General features: G+C 46.4%; 1 protein-coding gene across 3 annotated transcripts in view; it reads left to right on the top strand.

The window, feature by feature from the left end:
• The window catches only part of LOC308665253 (ubiquitin carboxyl-terminal hydrolase CYLD-like), a 35834-nt gene extending 10541 nt beyond the window's left edge, over positions 1–25293 (top strand). For 2 of the 3 annotated variants that reach the window (XM_081323049.1, XM_081323051.1), the window contains 12 exons: positions 520–595; positions 2375–2571; positions 3463–3619; positions 5376–5511; positions 5675–5785; positions 7345–7436; positions 11586–11652; positions 13094–13226; positions 15419–15527; positions 18435–18553; positions 21292–21499; positions 23215–25293. In XM_081323049.1, coding sequence (XP_081179175.1) covers positions 520–595; positions 2375–2571; positions 3463–3619; positions 5376–5511; positions 5675–5785; positions 7345–7436; positions 11586–11652; positions 13094–13226; positions 15419–15527; positions 18435–18553; positions 21292–21499; positions 23215–23399 — 1590 coding nt within the window. In that variant the 3' untranslated portion in view covers positions 23400–25293. The remainder of the gene's footprint in view (positions 1–519; positions 596–2374; positions 2572–3462; positions 3620–5375; positions 5512–5674; positions 5786–7344; positions 7437–11585; positions 11653–13093; positions 13227–15418; positions 15528–18434; positions 18554–21291; positions 21500–23214) is intronic. The other variant, XM_081323050.1, reaches the window with a different exon arrangement.
• Positions 25294–25498: the final 205 nt, after the last annotated feature.

Below are 25498 nucleotides of genomic sequence, written 5' to 3' on the forward strand. Positions count from 1 at the left end.
GAGGGGGTTGGAGAGCTTGCTGATGATGGCCTTGAGGCTTCGCAGAGCCCTCAGCCAGGCCCCTCCCACCTGGTCAGGACTCAGACCCAGCTGTGTGAGCCTGACAGCGTGGATGAAGATGACCCACAGCTGGCCCTGTTCAAGGACGCCCAACGCAGGAGGCAGTCAATCAGGAGTAAACAGAGGAAGGCAATGGGGCACCTCGGAAGGAGGCAGAGAGAAGCCACACCCTGAACTGTATAAAAGGGGAATGCGTGAGAGGGCTGGTTTGCTGAAGGCAACCGCTTGAATAGCTCCTGTTTCATGGTTCGTGTCTTGTTCTGTTTGCTTTTGTATCCATAAATTTGGCAGGCTTAGTTCCAGCCTCTTGCCTTCTTGTAAAAGGGGTTGTCCCTGCCTTTTCTGCAGGGCCGGTAGCAGGCTGGTACAGAACAAAAGGAGAATGTTCATCCACAACCATCCTTCCTGCTGAGGTCTTACAATCCTGTTACACTTTCCCTTCTCTCCTTTTTTTTTTAGGAGGAAGAGGGCTCAGAAGATGTTTTCCGAGACATCCCTCTGGATTCAGTGCTGAAGGAGGAGCTGCTCTCCTTAGGTATACTGGTGTTCGGGATAGCCCTGGAGGTTTTTTTGGGGTTTTTTTGGTCCTGTTTTTGGAGTGTAGGAAGAATCCAGAGAAAAGAAATATTTTGGGGAATATTAAAAAAAGGCAGAATATATTTTCCCCCCAAAGGATCTTAAAGGCAGGAAAGCAAGCCCAGTTTTTCTTAATAGCCCCGAGCTCAAACTCGGCAGAAACCAGCTTTTAGAAATGTAGATGTAATAATCCATTCAGGAAGGTTGTAGGAAACTAGAAGCTGATGAGTTTAGAAAGACAAAGACCCCTAAAATCTACGTACATACCCCGCCCAAAGGACAGGAGACATAATAGGATTAACCCACCAATACCAAAAGGGCACACTCAGACTCAGGTCAAAGTACATGACACAGGAAATACAAAGCCTCAAACAGTAACAGGAAACAAACCTCAAGAGCCTCAGAAGGTATAACAAAACCCACCACTCCCAGCAACGTGGTCAGTTTGTCCCAGAGCCATCTTTCTGTCTGTCTGTGCTCTTCAGTAAACCACAGCAGTCTCCATTTTGTTTGTTCCCGGCTTGGACTGGACCCTGATGAAGACTTTTCCTTCCGCAGGAGGGTGGCTGAAAAACAAGTTTAGGTAATCCTTGACTTACAACCGTTCGTTTAGCGAACGTTCAAAGTTACAACGGCACTGGGGGCAAAAAAGGCAATTTGCGACTCTTTTTCACACTTACGACCGTTGCGGCATCCCCACAGTCACGTGACCCAAATCCGAACACACGGCAACCGGCTCATATTCACGACGGTCGCCGCGTTCCGGGGTCAACGCGATTTCCCCTTTTGCGACCTTCCGACAAGCAAAGTCAGTGGGGGAAGCCGGCTTCAGTTAACACCCCCCTGTGTCTTAACTTAAAAGCTGCGGCGATTCAGCCCAACAAACTCTGGTAAGGCAAGTCGTCAAATGGGGCAAAACTCACTTAACCCAACTCTCGCTTAACGGCAGAAATTGGGGCCGTAAGTCAAGGACTACCTGTAATCCTGTGGGTTCTCCTGCAAGGCAGTGGTGCGAGCAGCTGCTGCTTACAAGGCCCCTGTGCTGGCTCCCCCTTGTGTGCGTGACCCTTGCCATGAATTTGTTCAGTTGCCGCAACAGGGTGGCTGCAATTTTGAGAAACTTGGTTTACCTGGAGAAGTCGCCTAGTTGTTTAGCTAAAACACAGGGCTCTTCCAACTTGGCCCTTTGATGACTTGCGGACTTCAACTCCCAGAAGTCCTCAGCCAGGCACGCTGGAGTGCTTTCCTGAGCCGTACGTGAGAAAATGCAGAGTTAAAAATCCTTGCGAAAAAGTCGCTCGGGTTATTGAGAGACGCTCCCGGTTGAATCACGGCTACAACTGTCCCCTTGGTAACGGTACCCAAGTGGTTTGGGATTGCCTTCTTTGAGAAGGTCTTGTTCGTTTCCTAGTCCTGAAATTGTTTCTTTTTTCTTTTTTTTTTTACACTTTCCCATCCAAGAATTAAATAGGTCTCTCCTGGTCCAGTTATGCCTATTGGGTGAAAACCCTGATAGTATTTATTTATTTATTTATTTATTTACTAAGCAGAAAAGGAGAGAGAACGGTTCGCCTGAAAGCGAGACTGTTGCAAATAGTCCAATATCTCAAAGCAGGAATCTGACACCTGTTCCTTCTCTGGGCTTTTAGCAAGGAGGAAAGCAAAGCCTCGTCCAGTCGGGATTAAAGGATTCCCTAGAAATAGACACACAGGCATCGCTTTTCTCTGTTTGATACAGACCAGGATTCTGGGCTCCAGGAGTATCTGAAGCATGAGGGAAGCCAAAGTCCAGAGCTTCTGGAAGACAGGGCCCGCTCCCTGGACGTCAACTCGATGGTCCAGATCAACTTAGACCAGGGACGTGCAGTGACGGGGACGATCCGTTGGATTGGCAGCCTGCCTAATGCCCAGCAAAGGATGGCTGGAATTGAGCTGGTAAGCACCCATCCCGTGTGATGCGTTCTTGGGCTCTCTCTCTCTCTCTCTCTCTCTTTGATGTGGACCTCGGGTTTTAGCAAGATCGGCACCCAGAGCCCAAAGCCATGCCTGTGGATGCCTGCAGAATAGAAACCTCGTTTGTCCCCAGCAGCTGGACCCACCAGTGCCAGACGGCCTGAAGGTGAAATGGATCGTTGCTCTCGGTGGATTCTCTCTGCTGATCTTTCCGGAGCCAGCAGGCATTTGTAGTCTGCTGATCAAAGGACACGGAGGAAAAATTTTGGCACTAAATCTTTGGGGGGTGTTGCCTTCTGGCTCCCTCTTGCCCATGAGGTGATAATGGGGGAGCTTGCATTATTTATTGTGCCTTGAGTCTGTCTGTCTGTCTGTCTCTCTCCCTCTCTCCCTACCAACCTCCTTACCTACGTGTGTGTGTCTGTGTCTGTATGTGTGTGTGTGTCTGTCTATATCTGTCGGTACCTACGTGTCTACCTACCTACCTACCTACCTACCTACCAACCTACTTACCTATGTGTGTGTGTCTGTATGTGTGTGTGTGTCTGTCTGTCTGTCTGTCGTATGTCTCTGTCTCCCCATCACCTACCTACCTACGTACTTTTCTCTGTCTGTCTGTCTATCTACCTATCTATCCGTTTGTCTCTCTCTCTCCCTCCACCTACCTACCTACGTACTTGTCTCTGTCTATCTACCTACCTACCTTACTACCTGCCTACTAATCAGCAGATGCCAAAGTCAGAATTTCATCCTTGATTCCAGTCATGACCTGATCATGAGCTTCCTTCCTCCAATCAGTAGCCAAGAGGTATTTCTGATCACCATCGATCCCGTCGGATTGGCTTGGCTGAGACCTGTTATCCTCCCTGACAGGATGAAGAGAACCAGAGTCTTTCCAACGGCGAGTGGCAAGGTGTGCGCTACTTCACCTGTCCTCCCCATCGGGCCCTTTTTGTGCGGCTGGAGTCGTGCCAGCCCGATTCGCGCTTCCAGGGAAGCAAGTCTCTGTCGCAGGAGCCCTCTGAGTTCAGTAAGTCCCTTCCCTGCAGCCCAGCAGCCTCAGTGGGCCTCAGTTTAAACCCTTGGTCGTTGCAAGAAAATGGGTGTATATGGTTATTGATTGATTTATAAGTAACTCCACACAGCACGCCTGTCTACAATTCTTTCTTCCCCCTGTTTCCCTCCCAACAACCACCCTGTGAGGTGGGTTAGGCTGAGAGAGAGAGTGACTGGCCCAAAGTCACCCGGTCAGCTTTCATGCCTAAGGCGGGACTAGAACTCATTGTCTCCTGGTGATTGGCCCAAAGTCACCCAGTCAGCTTTCAGGCCTAAGGCGGGACTAGAACTCACCATCTCCTGGTGATTGACCCAGAGTCACCTAGTCAGCTTTCATGCCTAAGGCAGGACTAGAACTCACCGTCTCCTGGTGATTGGCCCAGAGTCACCCACTCACCGTCTCCTAGTTATTGCGGGCGAGCATTGTCACAATCTGACGCCACACCGTGAGCCAGTGGGCCCCGACGCTTATGGACGGCTCGCCTGAGCTTTGGTAACGCAGGGGTGGCTAGCAGGGGAATTCTGGGAGCTGAAGTCCACAGGTCTTAAGGTTGCCACAGCTAGGGGGTCCCTGTCGTAGCGTTTCACGGCAGGCGTCTGAATTGATGCTCGAAGCACGCTCCGTGAACTTCACGAGCCGTACTCCTTTGGCATCTTCACATTTGGTGGGATTTTCTACAGCACCCCACTTCCGGTGGGGTGTCGGCTCACGATAACGTTCGCCCGCACACCGCTCAATCCCCTTCCCCTCCTTAACTATTATTGTCATGGTCCCGATGAATGAGACAAATCAAACAAATGGCAGGCATATTATTTATCTAAAAAGTCTTAGTAACGAAACGAGACATCGGCACTCATGGAGGGATGCCAGAATCTGAAATCTCCCCCCCCAAACCCATCGTAACACACACACAATCCCCGCCCTTATCTACACGTCATAAATCACATTATCCAATTAGTTTTACATCTGAGGTTTCACCTCCCATTCTGTACGCGGACTTTTCTAATCTTCTCAAAAGAGTCGTTAGAAAATTCCCTCCCTTCAAGATTCAAAGCGAAGCAGTTTAAACAAAAGGCTGTCTCTTATATTGTCAGTGCAAAAACATGTCAATGTTTGCAGCATTGACAATTATTATTATAAAACTTTTATTCATAAAACATGAAACTCAGTCAGCTGAACCCTCAAATTCACTGGCACTAACGGTTGACATGGGCTGCTGCCAGCATCCTAGGTATCAACCAGGCATCTCCTTAAAATGTAAGATGTTCCGAGTAGCGCAGTTTTTTTGTAGCAATGCTTGAGTTATTGTAGGAAGCTGCAATTTCTTGATGTATTTTGCAAAGTTTTGGGACGTAGTTCCCAGTGCCTTGATGACAATGGGTATCACTACTGGATTTGACATTTTTGTCTACCTATCAAGTATATTATTATTATAAAACTTTTGTTCATAAAACATGAAACTCAGTCAACTGCACACTCAAATTGGCTGGCGCTAATGGTTGACACGGGTTGCAGCCAGCATCCTAGTAGCGCAGTTTTTTGTAGCTTTGCAGGAAGCTGCAATTTCTTGATGTATTTTGCAAAGGTTTGGGACATAGTTCCCAGTGCCCCGATGACAATGGGTATCACTGTTACGTGTATTATTATTATTATTATTATTATTATTATTATTATTATTATTATTATTATTATTATTATTATTAGAACAGAGAATCCTGCTCTGTTTCAGGTGAGGCGGATAGTCCATCTGTTCTGAGTAATTCTCCACCGCTGAGAGACGACGTGGCCGTGAACGTCCTCAAAGGCCGGATGAGGGGGATCCAAGGCCACTGCAACTCCTGCTACATGGACGCTGCCCTGTTCAGGTTGGCAGCCCCGCTGAACTTCCTTCCTCCCCCCCCCCCTGGGGACTCGCTCGGCTTGTCGATACCATGGCTTTCCCTTCTCCCCGCCTCGTCTCTCGGTCTTCCTGGTGTTGCTGCCAGCCTGCTGGAGTGACTGGCACCTCGTCTCTCTCTCTCGCCACAGCCTCTTCTCCTGCACCTCGGTGTTGGATTCCATGCTGTATAAGCCGCCTCTCCCCGCCGACGGGCGCATCCAGGAGATCCTCCGGGACAAGATCGTTAACCCTCTAAGGCAGTAAGTGGCTCTCCCTATCTTCTCATTGGCTGCTTGGGAAACCCTCTGAGGGACAGACGGGACGGGAGGGTCAAGCACAGGAAGAACGGATGCAGGAAGTGGGGACCAGGGGTGACATGAGAGCAGCCCCCCATAGGGGCCGATGCTCATCTCCATTTCAAAGCCGAAGAGCCAGCGCTTGTCCGAGGACGTCTCCGTGGTCATGTGGCCGGCATGACTAGACGCCAAAGGCGCACGGAACGCTCTTACCTTCCCACCGGAGTGGTCCCTATTTTTCTACTTGCATTTTTACGTGCTTTCGAACTGCTAGGTTGGCAGAAGCTGGGACGAGTAACAGGCGCTCTGTGTATATTTTGTACAAGTTTTATTAATTTTTTAAATTTTACATTCAGATATTTGTGAAGCAATACGGTGGTTGGGTACAAAAGTAAACAATTGCAAATAACAAATTATTTGTAAGTAGCTCAAGTTGCATCAACAAAGATTCCCTCTCCGATTCCCTTAGTTTCGACATGATCAAATTAATCGAATTAATACATTTCTAACTGTGACATAATCAGTTAGAAGAATTTTCAATATATTTTCACGAATGCATATCCATATCCTGTTTTTAATTTTTACCTAATTGCAATAAAATATCCTGGAATAGGCTATGATATATAAAGAAAAGGGGGGGAAAAAGAAAGAAAAAAAACTTAATTTTCGGGTAACCCACATTTCCCTATTTCAGTAAAAAGTATTTATCCTGTCTACAAAACTTACATGGGTCACAGGAGGGACAGATGCAGGTAGGGGGGATGGCTAGTCTGGAGAAAAGAAGGACCAGGGGTGACATGATAGCAGCGTTCCAGTATCTCAGGGGCTGCCCCCAAAGAAGAGGGAGTCAAGCTGTTCTCCAAAGCACCAGAAGGCAGGACGAGAAGCAACGGATGGAAACTAATCAAGGAGAGAAGCAACCTAGAACTAAGCAGAAACTTCCTGACAGTTAGAACAATTAACCAGTGGAACTCCTTGCCTCCAGAAGTTGTGAATGCTCCAACACTGGGAGTTTTTAAAGAAGAAACTGGCCAGCCCTTTGTCTGAAATGGTCTAGGGTTTCCTGCCTGAGCATGGGGTTGGACTAGATGACCTCCAAGGTCCCTTCCAGCTCTATTAGTCTATTGCAGCTAGTCCTTCACTTATGACCCCAGTTGAGCCCCAAATTTCCACGGCTAAGTGAGACCCTTGTTAAGCGAGCTTTGCCTCATTTTATAACCTTTCTTGCCACGGTTGTTAAATGAATCGCTGCAGTGACCCCCCCAGGACATTGCAGCCGTCATAAATACGACTCCGTTCGGCAAGCGTCTGAACTTCGATCCCGTGGGATTGAAGCCACGACGTACCTATATTTTTCTTTTCCTTCAGCTTTTAAAAGCACAACAATCTGAGCCCAGTTTTGTCGTTAAGGCACGGGGTGCGAAGGAATGGGGTTTTGGTGGCCCGGGGTGCGGATCGGGGCCCCAGGAATTTGGTTGTCGATCGTGTCTTGAGATTTTCCTTTTTGCCCGTGTTGTAAACAGGAAAGGCTTTGTGGCTGCCAAAAGTGTCATGGATCTTCGGTATCAGCTGACCGAAAAGGGAGAGTCTTCCAGTTTTGCTACTTCGGAGAAAGGTACTCTCTTTCTTTCTTTCTTTCTTTCTTTCTTTCTTTCTTTCTTTCTTTCTTTCTTTCTTTCTTTCTTTCTTTCTTTCTTCTTTCTTTCTTTCTTTCTTTCTTTCTTTCTTTCTTTCTTTCTCGATTTGTATCGTGAGATTCTGATTTCAAAATTGGGGGGGGGGGAATGAAAATGGACCTGGATTCACAAAAAAGGACTGATTTTCGCGGGAGTGACGGGGCAGGAGGTAAGAGATTATCAACTAGATTCCCGTGCTGAGCTGGGGTTTGATGATCTGTTTTTCTTTCTAACTAGAACTGGCTGGACTGTGCCAAAGTTAAGAGCACCACTTTCTTGGAGAAAGGGCAAAATAGGTTTTAAAAATTCCCCTAGTTAATTCCGTGCAGCGCTACAGAGCTCCAGAAATTGTGGGCACTCCCATCACTGGAGATTTTTAAGAAGAGGCTAGACAGTCACTTCTCTGAGATGGTATAAGTTCTCCTGCTTGAGAAGGGGGCTGGACTAGGCTCAAGGTTGACTCAGCCTTCCATCCTTCTGAGGTAGGTAAAATGAGGACCCAGATTGTTGGGGGCAATTAAACTGACTTTGTAATAATGCCGCTTGGGGTGTGTGTGTGAAAGCCCTAATAAGCAGGCATATACATAGAATGAAGGCTACTGCTAAGCTTGTAAGCCGCCCTGAGTCTTCGGAGAAGGGCGGGATATAAATGGAATTAAAATAAAAAAAATAAAAAATATTCTATTCTATTCTATTCTATTCTATTCTATTCTATTCTATTCTATTCTATTCTATTCTATTCTATTCTATTCCTATTCTATTCTATTCTATTCTATTCCTATTCCTATTCCTATTCCTATTCCTATTCCTATTCCTATTCTATTCTATTCTATTCTATTCTATTCTATTCTATTCTATTCTATTCTATTCTATTCTATTCTATTCTATTCTATTCCATTCCATTCCATTCCATTCCATTCCATTCCATTCCATTCCATATTTTCTATTCTATTCTGTTCTATTCCATTCCATTCCATATATTCTATTCTAATTCTAATTCTAATTCTATTCTAATTCTTATTTGTATTCTATTCTATTCTATTCCATTCAATTCCATATTTTCTATTCCTTTCTGTTCTGTTCTGTTCTGTTCTGTTCTGTTCCATTCCATATCTTCTATTCTATTCTATTCTATTCTATTCTATTCTATTCTATTCTATTCTATTCTATTCTATTCTATTCTATTCTATTCTATTCTATTCTATTCTATTCTATTCTATTCTATTCTATTCTATTCTATTCTATTCTATTCTATTCTATTCTATTCTATTTCTAATTCTATTCTAATTCTTATTTCTATTCTATTCTATTCCATGCCATTCCATTCCATATTTCTATTCTGTTCTGTTCCGTTCCATTCCATTCAATTCCATTCCATATTTTCTATCCTATCCTATCCTATCCTATCATCCTATCCTATCCTATCCTATCCTATCCTATCCTATCCTATTCTATCCTATCCTATCCTATCCTATCCTATCTTCTATTCTATTCTATTCTATTCTATTCTATTCTATTCTATTCTATTCTATTCTATTCTATTCTATTCTATTCTATTCTATTCTATTCTATTCTATTCTATTCTATTCTATTCTATTCTATTCTATTTCTATTCTATTCCTATTCTATTCTATTCTATTCTATTCTATTCTATTCTATTCTATTCTATTCTATTCTATTCTATTCTATTCTATTCTATTCTATTCTATTCTATTCTAATTCTAATTCTAATTCTATTCTAATTCTTATTTCTATTCTATTCTATTCCATGCCATTCCATTCCATATTTCTATTCTGTTCTGTTCCGTTCCATTCCATTCAATTCCATTCCATATTTTCTATCCTATCCTATCCTATCCTATCCTATCATCCTATCCTATCCTATCCTATCCTATCCTATCCTATCCTATCCTATCCTATCCTATCCTATCCTATCCTATCCTATCTTCTATTCTATTCTATTCTATTCTATTCTATTCTATTCTATTCTATTCTATTCTATTCTATTCTATTCTATTCTATTCCTATTCTATTCTATTCTATTCTATTCTATTCTATTCTATTCTATTCTATTCTATTCTATTCTATTCTATTCTATTCCATTCCATTCCATTCCATTCCATTCCATTCCATTCCATTCCATTCCATATTTTCTATTCTATTCTGTTCTATTCCATTCCATTCCATATATTCTATTCTAATTCTAATTCTAATTCTAATTCTATTCTAATTCTTATTCTTATTTGTATTCTATTCTATTCTATTCCATTCAATTCCATATTTTCTATTCCTTTCTGTTCTGTTCTGTTCTGTTCTTTTCCATTCCATATCTTCTATTCTATTCTATTCTATTCTATTCTATTCTATTCTATTCTATTCTATTCTATTCTATTCTATTCTATTCTATTCTATTCTATTCTATTCTATTCTATTCTATTCTATTCTAATTCTATTCTAATTCTTATTTCTATTCTATTCTATTCCATGCCATTCCATTCCATATTTCTATTCTGTTCTGTTCCGTTCCATTCCATTCAATTCCATTCCATATTTTCTATCCTATCCTATCCTATCCTATCCTATCATCCTATCCTATCCTATCCTATCCTATCCTATCCTATCCTATCCTATCCTATCTTCTATTCTATTCTATTCTATTCTATTCTATTCTATTCTATTCTATTCTATTCTATTCTATTCTATTCTATTCTATTCTATTCTATTCTATTCTATCCTATCCTATCCTATCCTATCCTATCCTATCCTATCCTATCCTATCCTATCCTATCCTATCCTATCCTATCCTATCCTATTGTGTCAGTTAGAATGGTTAGAACAATTCACCAGTGGAACGGCTTGCCCCCAGAGGTTGCAAGTGCTCCGTCACTGGAAGTTTTTACGACGAAAATTGTATAACCATTTGTCTGAAATGGCATAGGGTCCCTTGTCTGAGCAGGGGGTTGGACCAGAAGACTTCCAAGTTCTATTCCTTGATTTTCCAAAGCGCCTGAAGGCAGGACAAGGAGCAACGGATGGAAACTTAGGAAGGAGAGAAGCCACCTGGAATTAAGGAGAAACTTCCTGACAGTGAGAACAATCAATCAGGGGGACAGAAGTTGCCCCCAGAAATTGTGGGTGCTCCAACACTGGAGGCGTTTAAGAACAGACTGGGCAGCCACCTGCCTGAAACGTCAAAGGGCCCCCTGTTTGAGTAGGGGGTTGGACTAGAGGACCTCCGAGGTCTCTTCCAACTCTCTTATTCTGTATTCCGATTGGTCAGTTGCTGGTGAACTATTAAAGGCTGGCCGTGGCAGGAACTGAAGACTTTCAGTTTGGACAAGGGAGGGAGGATGGATGAAAACCTCATCCATTCCCAGCGGCCATAACCTCTTCCCTATAGGATGTATTACTTTGTGGGGTTTACACCCCATTTTAATCTATGGACGCTTACAAAACCTTGAGAAGAGGATGAAAAAGGCAGGAAAAGAAACAGCAGGGAAAATCCTTTGAAAGAGTGACCCAGCCTAGAACTAAGGAGAATTTTCTTGAAAGCTGGAACAATTGAAGAGTGGAATGGCAATTCCAGACCTTGTGGGTGCTCCATCCCTGGGAGTTTTAAATTTTATTGTTTAGGGGTACTTGGTTTAATTTATTTTAATTTTTGTATATTATGTGTTGTATATAGTGTTTTAATTGCCCTGTACACCGCCCCGAGTCCTTCGGGAGAGGGGCGGTATATAAATCCAAATAATAAATAAAGAAAGAAGAGATTGGACAGCCCTCGGTCCAGAAGGCCGTGGGATCTACTGCCTGAGCAGGGGGTTGGACTAGAAGACCTCCATGGCCCCTCACAACTCTGTCATTCTGCCTTTCCGTGATCCTTTTGCGATTAAGTCACCGCTTGGCCATCCTATCTCATCAGCCGAGCACGAGGGAGATCCCACGGGGCGAGTGTTGATCCAGAGAAGGAGTTGTGCTCGTGGCTGCAGCTGTGTTTGTTCTCTGCGGAGGGAGGGGACAGAGGGTGTGTGTGTGTGTGTGTGTCCTGTGGTGCTGCACCTGACCTGGGCTGCCCTCTGCTCTTTCAGACCCGGAGGAGTTCCTGAATCTCATCATGCATCGAATCCTCGGGCTGGAGCCACTCTTGAAACTGCAGTAAGTCTGTCTCACCGCCGTCGCCCCCTCGCTTGGGTTATCGTGAAGGGGGGAAAAAAAGCATTGGAAGGGACTCGGTGACATTTGAGGCACAGCCTAGTGGTCATTCCCGAGCCGGTAAAGAGGTCTCTGTCTAGCAAGGGAGAAGAGGGGGGTGGGGGGGGAAGGAGGGCCCAAGTAGGCCTGGGCAGCGCTGGAGAAGGGCTTAAAGAAAGACCTGCCCCAGCTTGAACTCCTAAGTAGAAGCAAAGTGCAAGCATGAAGGGGTAGCTGACACAGGAGCCTCGGAGCTGCCTTTTCCGCAGTCGGGAAATTGAGCGCTGCAAATGGCCACTTCTGCCGACACTGGCAGGGTAAAACCACTGGTACACAAAATGAGAGTTAGCCCCTGTTCCGTCCAGCACTGAGGGTGTTACCTAGTTGGGTCATGAAACATCTGTAAAAAAATCAACCCAGGTTAGAGAGCATCAAGGATGCCACAGTCGTTGGCCTCCTCCTCCTCCACTCCACTCCATAAACCCCACTCCCATCTAGTACTGATGATGTTACCTAGTTGGGTCATGAAACATCTGCAAGAAAACCACCCAGCCCAGAGAGCACCAGGGACCCCACAGACCTTTCCTCCTCCTCCTCCTCCTCCTCCTCCTCCTCCTCCTCCTCCTCCTCCTCCCTTTCTCCTCCTCCCAAACCCCACTCCCTTCTAGCACTGATGATGTTACCTAGTTCGGTCATGAAACATCTGCAAGAAAACCACCAAGCTCAGAGGGGACCAAGGACCCCACAGTCTTCCTCCTCCTCCTCTTCTTCCTCCTCCTCTCCACAAATCTCCACTCTCATCTAGCACTGATGATGTTATCTAGTTGGGTCATGAAACGTCTGCAAGAAAACCACCAAGCTCAGAGAGCACCAAGGACCCCACAGTCATCGTCGTCATCGTCCTCCTCGTCCTCCTCTTCATCCTCCTTCTCCTCCTCCTCCTCCTCCTCCACAAATCTCCACTCCCATCTAGTACTGATGATGTTACCTAGTTGGGTCATGAAACATCTTCAAGGAAACATCCAAGCTCAGCACCAAGGACCCACAAGCAGAAAATTGTCAGAAAGAGGTCCTAAGAACTATTTGTTTGTTTGTTTAATATGCTGCCCATCTGACGGTTACAATGACCCCGAGCAGCTTACAGCTTAATAATCGTTTAAAAAATCGAAAATGTAACATAAAACCATTCACGTTAGGGTTAGGGTTAAACACGGAATTAAAAACCAAGCGGACAGGTGGCCCAGGAGTGGGGGAATCTCCAAGCAACGTGGCTGGGGCTTCCGGGCTGAAAAAGGGAAGCGTGCGGAGGCTGCCGCTCACCTCCGCATAGCTGGAACGTCCAACGTTGCCTTGGGTTCCACTTTTTTGGGGGCGTTGGGCCTCACCGGAGCGCTTCTGATTCCAGGTCTGGAAGGCTGAAGGAGCAGGAGTCTTACTGTTACCAGATATTCATGGACAAGCAGGAGAACCTGGTGGTGCCCAACGTTCAGCAGCTGGTGGAGCATTCCTTCCTCACCTCAGACCTCAAGCTAGTGGAGGTGAGTCTTCCTCCTATTCCTTCTCCTCCTCCATAAATGCAGGCCCCCCCTTCAGCAGCACGGTCTCTGCCACCTTGGCGGAGAGCTCGTGGCTTGCTTTGTCTCGTCTACCGACTGAAGAGCGAGGCAGTGCAGGCAGTTTTGGGGGGCCCAAGAATGGCCCCTGTCACCCCACTGCTCCACGAGCTCCACTGGTTAGCAGTCTGCTTCCAGGGGCAATTCAAGGTGTCGGTGGACCCCTTTAAAGCACTCCAGGGCAGGGGTCCAGGTTCCTCACCCCCCACCCCCCGGCTTGGCCCGTCCCGCTCGTGCTGCCAGAGGAGGCGTGCTGAGGATCCGGTCAGCCCGACTATTCCAGCTGGCGGGGTCCAAGAGCAGGGCCTTCTCTGCTGTGGCTCCTGCCCTCTGGAACATCCTGCCCGCTCAATGGGAGGTGGACCCCTGACCCTTAGGAAAAGACCCCCCGTCTTTTCCTAAGGGCCTAAAGACGGTCGGCTTGGGGCCCCCGGATGAGGATTGGCGCAACGGAGGGGGTGGGTTGAGGAATAACAGATCCCATTCCCACCCCACTCCATCCCCACCCTCCCCATTCCGCCTTCGGTTTTAACTTTTGTACGTTCGAACATAGGTGGAAGTGTAGGCCAGCCAGCCTCGCCCTACTACCGTAACGACAGGCGGCCAGTCCGTTTTATAAATAGATCAATAAACAGTGCTGCCCCGTGGATTTTGCTCCAGCGGGAGGGGCCCTGGTGTTGGATATCGCTACGGAGTTCTACTCAGTTCAGAAATATTATTTACACCCAGTAGCTAGGTGCAAGGCTGCCTTGCCTGATCGGCTCCGTTGGATCAGACTCTTCCAGGGGCCCAAATAAAGAGGCAGAGTTGGCCAATTGCCTCCTCTTGCTTGCCAGAAATTCTGTAGGCCAGGGGTCCCCAACCACCACCCCCCCCCACGGGCTGCAGACCGGTACCGGTACGTGGCCTGCTAGGAACCGCCCCGCATAGCTGGAGGTGAGCCGTGGGCGAGAAAAACTGTGCGTGCATGCACGGGATCCAGGTTACGTGCTTCTCCTCCTCCTCCTTTCCCCTCCTCCTGCCCACCACCACCACCACCCCCCAGTCCGTGGAAGAATTCTCTTCCGCAAAACCGATCCCTGGTGCCAAAAAGGTTGGGGGCCACTGCCACCCACAGCAGCGGGAGCGGGATGAGGCCGGCTGCCTGGGTCCAGGAACCCAGGGAGCCTTTTGTGCCTCTGGAACATCGTGGCCCTCCAGGTGAAATCCGCCCCCACCCTCTCGGCCCTTCGGGGGGGGGGGAGATTTAAGCTCCCCCCAGCTCTGTCAGTTGGCCTGGAGTCCTGACAGGGGGCGCTTCATGCTGGAGCTGGTTAGCGGATTCAGAGAAGATCCCACCCCCACCCCATTGTCTGTTTCTTCCCTCTCTAGCCCTCTTTGTTAAAATTAATTAATGTTAAAATTAACCCTTTTAATATTTTAGAATGTCCTTTTAATCTCCTTGTAAGCTTCCCAGAGGCACCTGATGGTGACATGGGCAGCCTAGATATTTAAGAGACAGAAACAAACAGGAAGGAAGGAAGGAAGGAAGGAAGGAAGGAAGGAAGGAAGGAAGGAAGGAAGGAAGAAAGAAAGAAAGAAAGAAAGAAAGAAAGAAAGAAAGAAAGAAAGAAAGAAAGAAAGAAAGAAAGAAAGAAAGAAAGAAAGAAAGAAAAGGGAGGGAGGGAGGAAGGAAAGGGAGGGAGGGAGGGAGGGAGGAAGAAGGAGGGGGAGAAGGAAGAAAGGAAGGAAAGAGAAAGGAAAGAAAGAAAAAGGGAGGGAGGAAAGAGGGAGGGAGAAGGAAGAAAGGAAAGAAAAAGGGAGGAAGGAAAGGGAGGGATTTGAGAAGGAAGAAAGGAAGGAAAGAGGAAAAAGAAAGAAAGAGAAAAAGAAAGAAAAGAGAAAGAAAGAAAGAAAGAAAGAAAGAAAGAAAGAAAGAAAGAAAGAAAAAGAAAGAGAAAGAAAAAGAAGGAAAGAAAGGAAAGCTTTGTAGGCAGAGATAAAAAGAACCAGATCTACCCAGGGCCACAGGTTGGGGGTGAACTTGAGAGAAGCCGAACTTGTGACCTCCAACCTCCGGGGGGGGGGGCTGCTGGTCCCCAGACGGGGCCATTCACGCTGGCGTTTCTCCCCTCTAGATCCCGTCCTGCTTTATCCTCCAAATGCCTCGTTTTGGGAAGGAGTACAAAATGTTCAGCAAAATCGTCCCTTCCTTGGAGCTGGACATCACCGACCTGCTGCTGGACAGTAAGTCATCGGACAAGGGAGGCCTAAAATGCTCCGCGAACCACCTCTCCGTTTTCTGGAAGCGATGCCCCCGCGTAGCCTGAAGCGGAGGAAAAGATAAGACCACCTTTATTGTCATGTGGGAACTCAGTGCCCCCCCCCCAGAGAAGGAAACATTAAAAGGGCAGAAAAATATATTTCCTCAAAGGATCTTAAAGGGGCAGAAAATCAGGCCCAGTTTTTCTTAATAGCCCCAAGTCTCCCTCCCCCAAGCAGAAACCAGCTCTGTAAAAATAATAATAATAATAATAATAATAATAATAATAATAATAATAATAATAATAATAATAATAAAGTTGGAAGGGACCTTGGAGGTCATCTAGTCCAACCCCCTGCTCAGGCAGGAAACCCTATACCATTTCAGACCAATGGCTGTCCAGTCTCTTCTTAAAGACTTCTGGGGTTGGAGCATTCACCACTTCTGGAGGCAGGTGGTTCCACCGGTTAATTGTTCCAACTGTCAGGAAATTTCTCCTTAGTTCTAGTTTGCTTCTCTCCTTGGTTAGTTTCTCTCTGTTGCTTCTTGTCTTGCCTTCGGGCACTTTGGAGAATAGCTTGACTCCCTCTTCTTTGGGGAAGCCCCTGAGATACTGGAATAACTGCTATCATGTCCCCCCTTGTCCTTCTCTTCATTAAACTAGACATACCCAATTCCAGCAACTGTTCTTTATATGTTTTAGCCTCCAGTCCCCCGATCATCTTTGTTGCTCTTCTCTGCACTCTTCCCAGAGTCTCAACACCTTTTTTACATTGTGGTGACCAAAACTGGATGCAGTATTCCAGGTGTGGCCTTACCAAGGCGTTGTAAAGTGGTATTAATACTTCACATGATCTTGATTCCATCCCTCTGTTAATGCAGCCTAAGGACTGTGTTGGCTTTTTTGGCAGCTGCAGCACACTGCTGGCTCATATCTAAGGGATTGTCCACTAGGACTCCGAGATCCCTCTCACAGTTACTACTATTGAGCAAGGTACCCTCTATACTATACCTGTACATTTGGTTTTCCTGCCTAAATGTAGAACCTTACTTTTTTCACAATTGAATTTCATTTTGTTAGATAGTGCCCAGTGTTCGAGTCTGTCCAGATCCTCCTGTATCTTAAGCCTATCTTCTGGAGTATTGGCTATTCCTGCCAGCTTGGTGTCGTCTGCAAATTTGATGAGTTCCCCATCTATCCCCTCATCCAAATCGTTGATGAAGATGTTGAAGAGCACTGGGCCCAGAACAGAGCCCTGGGGCACCCCACTACACACTTCCTTCCATGTAGATGCGGTTCCATTGAGGACCACACGCTGAGTACGGCCTGTCAGCCAGCTACGAATCCATCTGGTGGTGATGCTGTCTAACCCACATTTTTCTATCTTATCAAGTAGTAGATTGTGATCTACTTTATCAAATGCCTTAGTCCAAGTAAATTATATCCACAGCATTCCTCTGATCCACTGATTTTGTCACTTGGTCAAAGAATGCAATAAGATTTGTCTGGCATGATCTGTTTTTGACAAACCCACGTTGGCTTTTAGTAATGACTTTGTTTGCATCAAGGTGTTCGCTGATTCATTGTTTGATTATCTTTTCCAGAATCTTCCCAGGTATTGAGGTCAGGCTGATAGGTCTGTAATTTCCTGGATCCATTTTTTTCCCTTTTTTGAAGATGGGAACTACATCAGCTCTCTTCCAGTCCTCTGGTAGTTCCCCAGTGCTCCAGGATCTTTGAAAAATATAGTTCAGTGGTTCTGAGATCACGTCTGCCAGTTCCTTCAGAACCTTGGAGTGTAATCCATCTGGTCCTGGTGATTTGAACTCGTCTAGGCTGGACAGGTGCTCACTTACCATTTTCTTGCCTATCTTAACTTGTGTTTCTGTTCTATTTTTTATGGCACTGGTTTGGGTAGCTTGGACTGTTTTTTTCCCCTTTGTGTAAAGACAGATGCAAAAAACGAGTTAAATAGTTCTGCTTTCTCCCTGTTGCTTGTCACCTTCTTGCCACTTTCCCCCACTAATGGACCAAACATTTCCTTAACTTTTTTTTGTTTTTTATATGTTGAAAGAAGCTTTTTTGTTATTTTTGACTTTGGTCGCAAGCCTTAGTTCATTTTGAGCCTTAGCTTCCCTCACTTTGTCTTTGCAGGCACGGGCTATTTGCTGATATTCTGACTTAGTTATGTGCCCCTCTTTCCACTTTCTATACTTTTTATCTTTCAGTTTTCAATTTCAATTCAAATGCAGATTAATAAGATTAACTCAGATTAACTCAGGAAGGTTGGAGGCCCTCAGCTAGAAGTTTAGGTGAGACAAAGACATCCAAAGTCTACATACCCCACCCAAACTCTAGGACAGGACACAATGGGATTAACCCACAGATGCCAAAGGGGCCCACTCAGACTCAGGTCAAAGTACATGACCCAGGAAATACAAATCCTCAAACAGGAACAGGAAACAACTCCAAACAAAAGCTGAGCTCCTGATGCGCAGTCACGTGACCGAAGAGGGAAGGGGGGAACTTCAGAATTGGGTCGTAAGCCTCTGGCATCCATTGGTCCTGAAACATGCGCCGTGTAAGGTAACGGGCGCTCCCTACACAGTCATCATCATTAGAACGGCTGCCACAATGAGGACTGGAGACTTGCCAAATCTCTGGCCCAAAAAGAAATTTTCTGAGGGTTCCCCACCCCCTACCCCCTTTTTTTTCATTGACCCACCCAGTTTTTCTACTTGTGGCCTCTGGGAGGAGCGACTTAAGAGCACGATGCTGCGCACCTGGCTGGGGCCACAAAGAGGCCTCCGACTTCCTGTGGTCTGGCCTCTCGTGAATTGCGGGGAAGGGGAGAAAGCTTCGGGTGCTGATTTTTGCATTCACACTTCAGGTCCCCGGGAGTGTTTTGTATGCGGAGATATTGCCACTCAGGAGTGCTCGGCCTGCTTCAAAGACAAGATGTTCGCTGGCACGGGGCTGAAGCAGTTTTGCGACTCGTGCTGTGCTCAGGTGTGTCCCTTTTGTTGTTGTTTTTTTGTTTTTTTTCCCCCGGTCTGAGGAGCGCTGCGGAGGATCTGGGCCGGGCCATTCTGACATTCAGGGCGGGTTTAGTTGCACTAAATTCCCCCAGATGACAACCCGTCTTCCCAACAAGTCCTTGCCAAGCTGGTCCTCTGCGGTGCGGGAGAGTTGATTGTGTTCTATTCCAGCCTACTACCGGCCCTGCAGAAAAGGCAGGGACAACCCCTTTACAAAAGGCAAAAGGCTGGAAGTAAGCCCACCAAATTTATTTACACAAAACAGATCCCAAACTGAGCAAAACAAAACACGAACCACTAAAATAGGAGCTTTTCAAGCGGTTACCTTCAGCAAACCAGCCCTCCCACGCATTCTCCTTTTATGCAGTTCAGGGCGTGGCTTCTCTCTGCCTCCTTCCGAAGTGCCCCATTGCCTTCCTCTGTTTATTCCTGATTGACTGCCTCCTGCGTCGGGCGTCCTTGAACAGGGCCAGCTGTGGGTCATCTTCATCCATGCTGTCAGGCTCACACAGCTGGGTCTGCGTCGTGACCAGGTGGGAGGGGCCTGGCTGAGGGCTCTCATCAGCAAGATCTTCAACACCCCCCTCCTCCTCCTCTGAGTCGTCCGACCCAACTGCCGAACCCACAGGCTGACCCTGAATCACAACAGATTGGTCAAAAGCAAGCAGGCATATACATAGAATGAAGGCTACTGCTAAGTTTGTAAGCCGCCCTGAGTCTTCGGAGAAGTGCGGGATATAAATGGAATTAAAATAAATAAATAAATAAATAAAAGCGGCACAGTTTAGGGCAAGGGTGTTCCAACCTTGACAACTTTAAGACCTGTGGACTTCAACCCCCAGAATTCCCTTCTGGGAGTTGAAGTCCGCCAGTCTTAAAGTTGGCAAGGTTGGACCCCCTGGCTTAAACATTCCTTGCCAAAAGAAACCCTAGACCATTTCAGACAAATGGCTGTCCGGTCTCTTCTTAAAAGACTTCCAGTGTTGCAGCATTCACCGCTTCTGGAGGCAAGGAGTTCCACTGGTTAATTGTTCCAACTGTCAGGAAGTTTCTCCTTAGTTCCAGGTTGCTTCTCTCTTTGGTTAGTTTCCTTGCAGTGGACAGAGGCCGATGCAACCTATGCATGGTGCAAAGTCCAAAACTGCATCTCGCTGTGTATTTGACCGCATGCTTGCTATTATTTGTTGCACTTTACAGATTTTTTTTTTTAAAAAGAGGATACGGCAGGGCAGTTAGGACAATTTTTGATCCGTATTTTTTTTTAGTTTATTTAGAAAAAAAGACAGCTTCTAAACCCTTTCTGGAGACAGCTAAGAGACATTATATTCTGGTTTGGGAATATTTTTGCCCGTTCTTCCTTTCAGAGTTTTCCTAGCTTAGAAATATTGTTAGGTCTCTTTATATGCTCTGCGTGTCAGGGTGCTTCCCGCTGATTCTCAATAATATTCAAGCGTGGGGAATGGAATGGCCAGTTCAGTAACCTTTACCTTTCTTTTTTGCAATTATTTTGTGATGGATTTGAACAGGGCTCTTCAAACGTGGCCTTTTTACGACTTGTGGACTTCAAGTCCCAGAATTCCTCAGCCAGGCACAAGTCATAAAAGGGCCCGGGATTCGAAGAAATCTGCCTTGTTAAGGTAATCGGCTGCGTTTCAGCTTCAGTTTATTCCGATGTAGTGAAAGTGACAAGTCTTTTTCAGTTTAGATGTAAACAAATTGTGTCATCAAATCAAACGACAGTTTTCAGGCTTCCGAGGGCTACGTACGACCTCCTTTTTCATGTCTACCTTTAATATACGTTACCAATATATACTTGCTCTCGTTCCCTTTGGCAAATTCACCTTTTCCCTCTTTCCCCTCCGGCAAAATTCTTATGTTTTCCTGCTCCTGTGCTAAGGAGGGGTCCAGTTGATCCTTCAATTAGTCGAAGGCAAACAGCCTTATTTCATTTCATCCCAGCCGTTGCCAGGAATCGAGGCTTTCTTTCTTTCTTTCTTTCTTTCTTTCTTTCTTTCTTTCTTTCTTTCTTTCTTTCTTTCTTTCTTTCTTTCTTTCTTTCTTTCTTTCTTTCTTTCTTTCTTTCTTTCTTTCTTTCTTTCTTTCTTTCTTTCTTTCTTTCTTTCTTTCTTTCTTTCTTTCTTTCTTTCTTTCTTTCATTTTATACCGCCCTTCTCCCAAAGGACTCAGGGTGGTGTACAGGGCAATAAATATCGAAATACAAAATACAAAAGTTAAAAAAGAATTAAATAATTATGCCTAATATAATACAATAATTAAAACTATGCTAAAACCCAAACCCAAACCCCAAACCCAAAGGCTCAGTTTGCCATTTTTTTAACGTGAGGTCTAGTCTTCCTCCTCAACCCACTTCACACACACACACACACCGCCGCCATTGCATGATGTCGTACCATTTTACCAGACCTCTGAGATAGGTTTCCCAAAAGGGAAATTGGCACGGAGACTTCACCCAAGAAGACATACAATGGGTGATAGCATCCTCCCCACGCCTTACAAACCTTCCTTTTTTTTTTTTTAGGTGTCTCACAGATTTCATTCTCCACCTCCACCTCACAAGCAACCAGAGGGTTTTTTTGTTCCAGGGAAAGTCTGTGGGTTTGTGTGTGTGTGTGTGTGTAAATCCTGTGTTCCCAATATCATGGTCTCCCGCCTCAGAAACTTCACAAGTTCCCGCTCGTTTATTTTCAGGCTCACTCCCATTATCAGCGGAGAGGCCATCAGACGACAAAGCTCCGTGTCCCCAAGGAATTCTCTCGGGATGGGATGCGGGTGCCTCGGGAGAAACTGGAGCTGTTTGCCGTTCTTTGCATCGAGACCAGCCACTACGTGTCCTTTGTGAAATACGGGCCGGAGAAAGAGAACTGGATGTTCTTCGACAGCATGGCAGACCGACATGGTGTGCCGTTCGTTCGTCCGTTTGTTCGTATTAAATATGTTTGCTGCCTTGAGTTACTTAACAAATAAAGGCAGGGAATGAATTTTTCCTCCACTGATTTTCCCCAGAGCAACAACCCTGTGAGGTGGGTTGGGCTGAGAGAAAGAATCACCCAACCAGCATTCGTGCCTAAGGCGGGGCTAGAACTCACTGTCTCCCGGTGATTGGCTGAAAGCCGCCCAGCGAGCTTTCATTTCTAAGGCGGGACTAGAACTCACTGCCTCCTGGTAATTGGCCCAAAGTCAACCAGCTGGCTTTTATGTCTAAAAGACTAGAACTCATGGTCTCCCAGCGATTGGCTCAAAGTCGCCCAGCCGGCTTTCATGTCTAACACGGGGCTAGAACTCACTGCCTCCTCCTAATTGGTTCAAAGTCACCCAGTTGGCTTTCATGCTTAAGGCGGAACTAGAATTCATTGTCTCCTAGTGATTGGCCCAAAGTCAACCAGCTGGCTTTTCTGTCTAAAAGACTAGAACTCACGGTCTCCTAAGGCAGGGCTAGAACCCATTGTCCCCCAGGGATTGGGCCCCAGCCACCCAGCTGGCTTTTATGTCTAAAGGACTAGAACTCACGGTCTCCCAGCGATTGGCTCAAAGCCGCCCAGCCAACTTTCATGCCTAAGGTGGGGCTAGAACTCCCTGTCTCCCAGAGATTGACCCAAAGTCACCCAGCCAGCTTAGACGCCAAAGGTAAAACTAGAATTCCCCGACACCTGATTTCTAGCCTGGTGTGTTGCCCACTAGACCAAGCCTGCCTGTCTGGGCCAGGGCTTCTGCTTCCTTGGGCTGGGGGCACCTCTTCAGCTCCAGACACTGGGGTGCCTGGGGACTTTGGGGGTGCTCTCCGGAAAGGGGTCTCACTCCTCGTTCACCAGGCAAGGCGGATGGGCCAAATGTCAAGGTTCCGACTAATGAAACAATTCAGAGAACCTCCAGGCATTGTTTATTTTGAAAAGTCTACATAATGAGAACAACGCGTCGGGCAGGGCACAAATGGGATGCCAAAAAGAGCCTTGGTGGAGCAGTGGGCTAATGCCTCCTTAAGTAACCCCAGCTGCCTGTAATTAGTGCAGGTTCACATCCCACCAGGCTCAAGGTTGACTCAGCCTTCCATCCTTCCGAGGTAGGTAAAGTGAGGACCCAGATTGTTGGGGGCAATTAAGCTGACTTTGTAATAATGCCGCTTGGGGGTGTGTGTGTGAAAGCCCTAATAAGCAGGCATATACGTAGAATGAAGGCTACTGCTAAGCTTGTGAGCCGCCCTGAGTCTTCGGAGAAGGGCGGGATATAAATGGAATTAAAATAAATAAATTTTAAAAAAATCTGAATTCCCCTCCCCTGAGCACATCGTATCAAACACAATTCCCTCCTTTAATTTAAGCGTCATAAATCACATTCTCCAACTAGTTTAATGTGCAAAGCTTCGCTTCCTTTCTGGAGCGCGCCATGCCTCATCTTATTAAAACAACCGGGTTAGCATTCTCCTCCCCACCCCCCCACCCCAGCTTCATTTAATTCAAATCAAAAGAGTTTAAAAGAAAGGGCTGCCTCTTATATTGTCAGAGGAAAAAAAACATCCAACGTTTGCAGCGTTGACACCAACGAAGGGAGCCTAGCAACGAAACGCTGAGCCCTCCAATCCATCTCTCTCTCTCTCTCTCTCTCTCCTCCACTCAGGCGACGAGAACGGCTACAACATCCCCACGGTCACGCTGTGCCCGGAAGTTGCCAAGTACCTGGAGATGCCCGTGTCCTCCCTGGCCATGGAACAGCCCCGGGGCATGGAAGGCGTGGCCAAGCGCCTCTTCTGTGACGCCTACATGTACATGTACCAGAGCAAGAAGATGGGGCTTTACAAATGACGCCCGGCCTCGTGTCCCCGGCAGAAAGAACCTCGCCTCCTTGTCTGCAGCTCTTCTCTCCGGCTCCCGCTCTCCGCAGCCCCACCGTCTCCGGGCCTAAAGGGGAGGCCGCCGTGCCAGCCGGAAGCCCCCACGGCCGAGCCTTCCCCATCCCTGCCTTGACCCTCCGGGCAGGAATATTGTGGGTCGAAGAACGTGGTCAACATACCTCACTTCTCACTCCCCTGAAGCTTTGGCTCGTCGTCTTTGGACTGATGTGCCCCGACCCACCCATGGACCACAGCTAGGGGCACAGAAAACCAAGGTCAGGTTTCGGGGGGGGGGGAACCCAAAAACCTGCTTTGGACTGAAGCAGGGAAGCCCCCAGCCCCATTTCCAGCTTGATCTGGCTCCACAGACTCAGAATTCCACAGACTGATGGGGAATTTAGCCTTGCAGACAAGGGATGCTCGCAAACTCTGCTGCGACTTTGGGAATCCGAAGTGACCCATAGCTGTGACTCTTTTGCACGTTGCCTTTTTTTTTTAAGGGTCCCTGGGTTCCTGTTAACAGCGCCCACCCCTTAAAAAAAACAGACGAGGGGCTCCAGACTGAAGTTCCTTGTTAGGGTCTCAGGTTGGACCTTCAGCAGTTCCAAGAACGCATTGCCCAAATCTTTTGGGGAAACCTCACTTTTTTTTTTTTTTGCTTTAGGTTTTTTTCCCTCCCTCCCCCCCCCCATTTTTGATGAGGCAGCAGTGTGTACAATCAGCTCCCAACCAAAATAGAAAAGCGGCAGCTTTTGGGCGGGGGGCGGGTGGGCGGGGTGTCCAGCTGCTGTGCCTCTGATTTAATTAATTTAAATTAATTATTAATGTAGCCATTTCAATCAGAAAAGTGCCAGGTGAGCTTTGTACTCCTTGGCGAGTTTCTATTTTCTGATGCAAACAAAATACAACCCCAGATTTCCCTATGAAAATTTTAAGATATGTAAATGACCTTTCCTAACTCCTATATAATTCCCCCCCCCGTCTTTTATTGCCTCATCTAATTCTAATTTCCATCTCTAAGCGCCAGGTGTTATCAAGAGCGTCGTCAGCTACGAAAATCCTTTGAACGAAGCACTTCAAGGCTGCCTTACTCCGTTATGTGGGATTTACACATTCCTCTGACTGATCCTCGTTAACCGCTTTCTTATTTTCTGTCCTAGTAAATGCTAGGAAACAAAGCTTGCAGGAAGCCAAGTGCCTTATCTACGCAGCCATGGGTATAGATTTTAGCTCTTTTAACTGGATGCACTTTCCTTTCCTCTGAAGACAGTCTGTATTGTGTTACGTTGTCACTGAAATTACTTGCACTTCAGCTCCAGAGCAATTCCAAGTACTGCACTTTTCAAACAACGCTGCCTCTTGGGGGAGAAAATAATACTTGATAATCATACTAGGCATGAATGTGGAAGATCTGTTTCCATAAAATGGATCTTGGCATACCGGCAAGTTAATTAGCACAATAAAGAGGTACCAGCTACATGGTTTTATTGTGTTGTGGGGCCAGACTCGGTTGGCTGGCTTGGAATAATTTTAAAAATTAATCGTTAATGTGCAGTATTTGTAAGTATAGTTGGTTTAATTCAAAGGGCAAGAAGCATTGAATGATCCAGGGGGCAACTTTCAGATTTGTAGACTTCAACTCGCAGAGTGGCTGGCTGGGGAATTGGCAAGGTTGTGGATGCTCCTGGATTATTCAATGCTTCTTGTCCTTTCAAAGCAAAATACAAAAACCTGTTGTGCTGCGTGCCAGCTTCATCTTTAAGTCTGTAGCCCTTCTTTGTCTTCATCTCAAGAAAAAAAAAAGTTTTGTGTGTGTGATGTCTCTCGAAAACACGTCTTCCAATAGAGCCTTATTTTTAACTTGACTGGTGTGTTTGCCTTTGTTTTGTCCTAAAAATCAAGACCTGAAGAGCATTCACTCAGAATAGAGCTGGGAGAGACCTTGGAGGTCTTCTAGTCCGACCCCCCCCCTGCTCAAGGAGGAGAGCCTGTGTACCATTTCAGACAAGTGACTGTCTCTTCTGAAAAATCTCCAGTGATGGAGCACTCGGAAATTCTGAAGGCAAGCTG

The sequence above is a fragment of the Vipera berus genome, assembly GCF_964194415.1.
Source record: "Vipera berus genome assembly, chromosome: 3".
Classification (NCBI taxonomy): Eukaryota; Metazoa; Chordata; class Lepidosauria; order Squamata; family Viperidae; genus Vipera; species Vipera berus.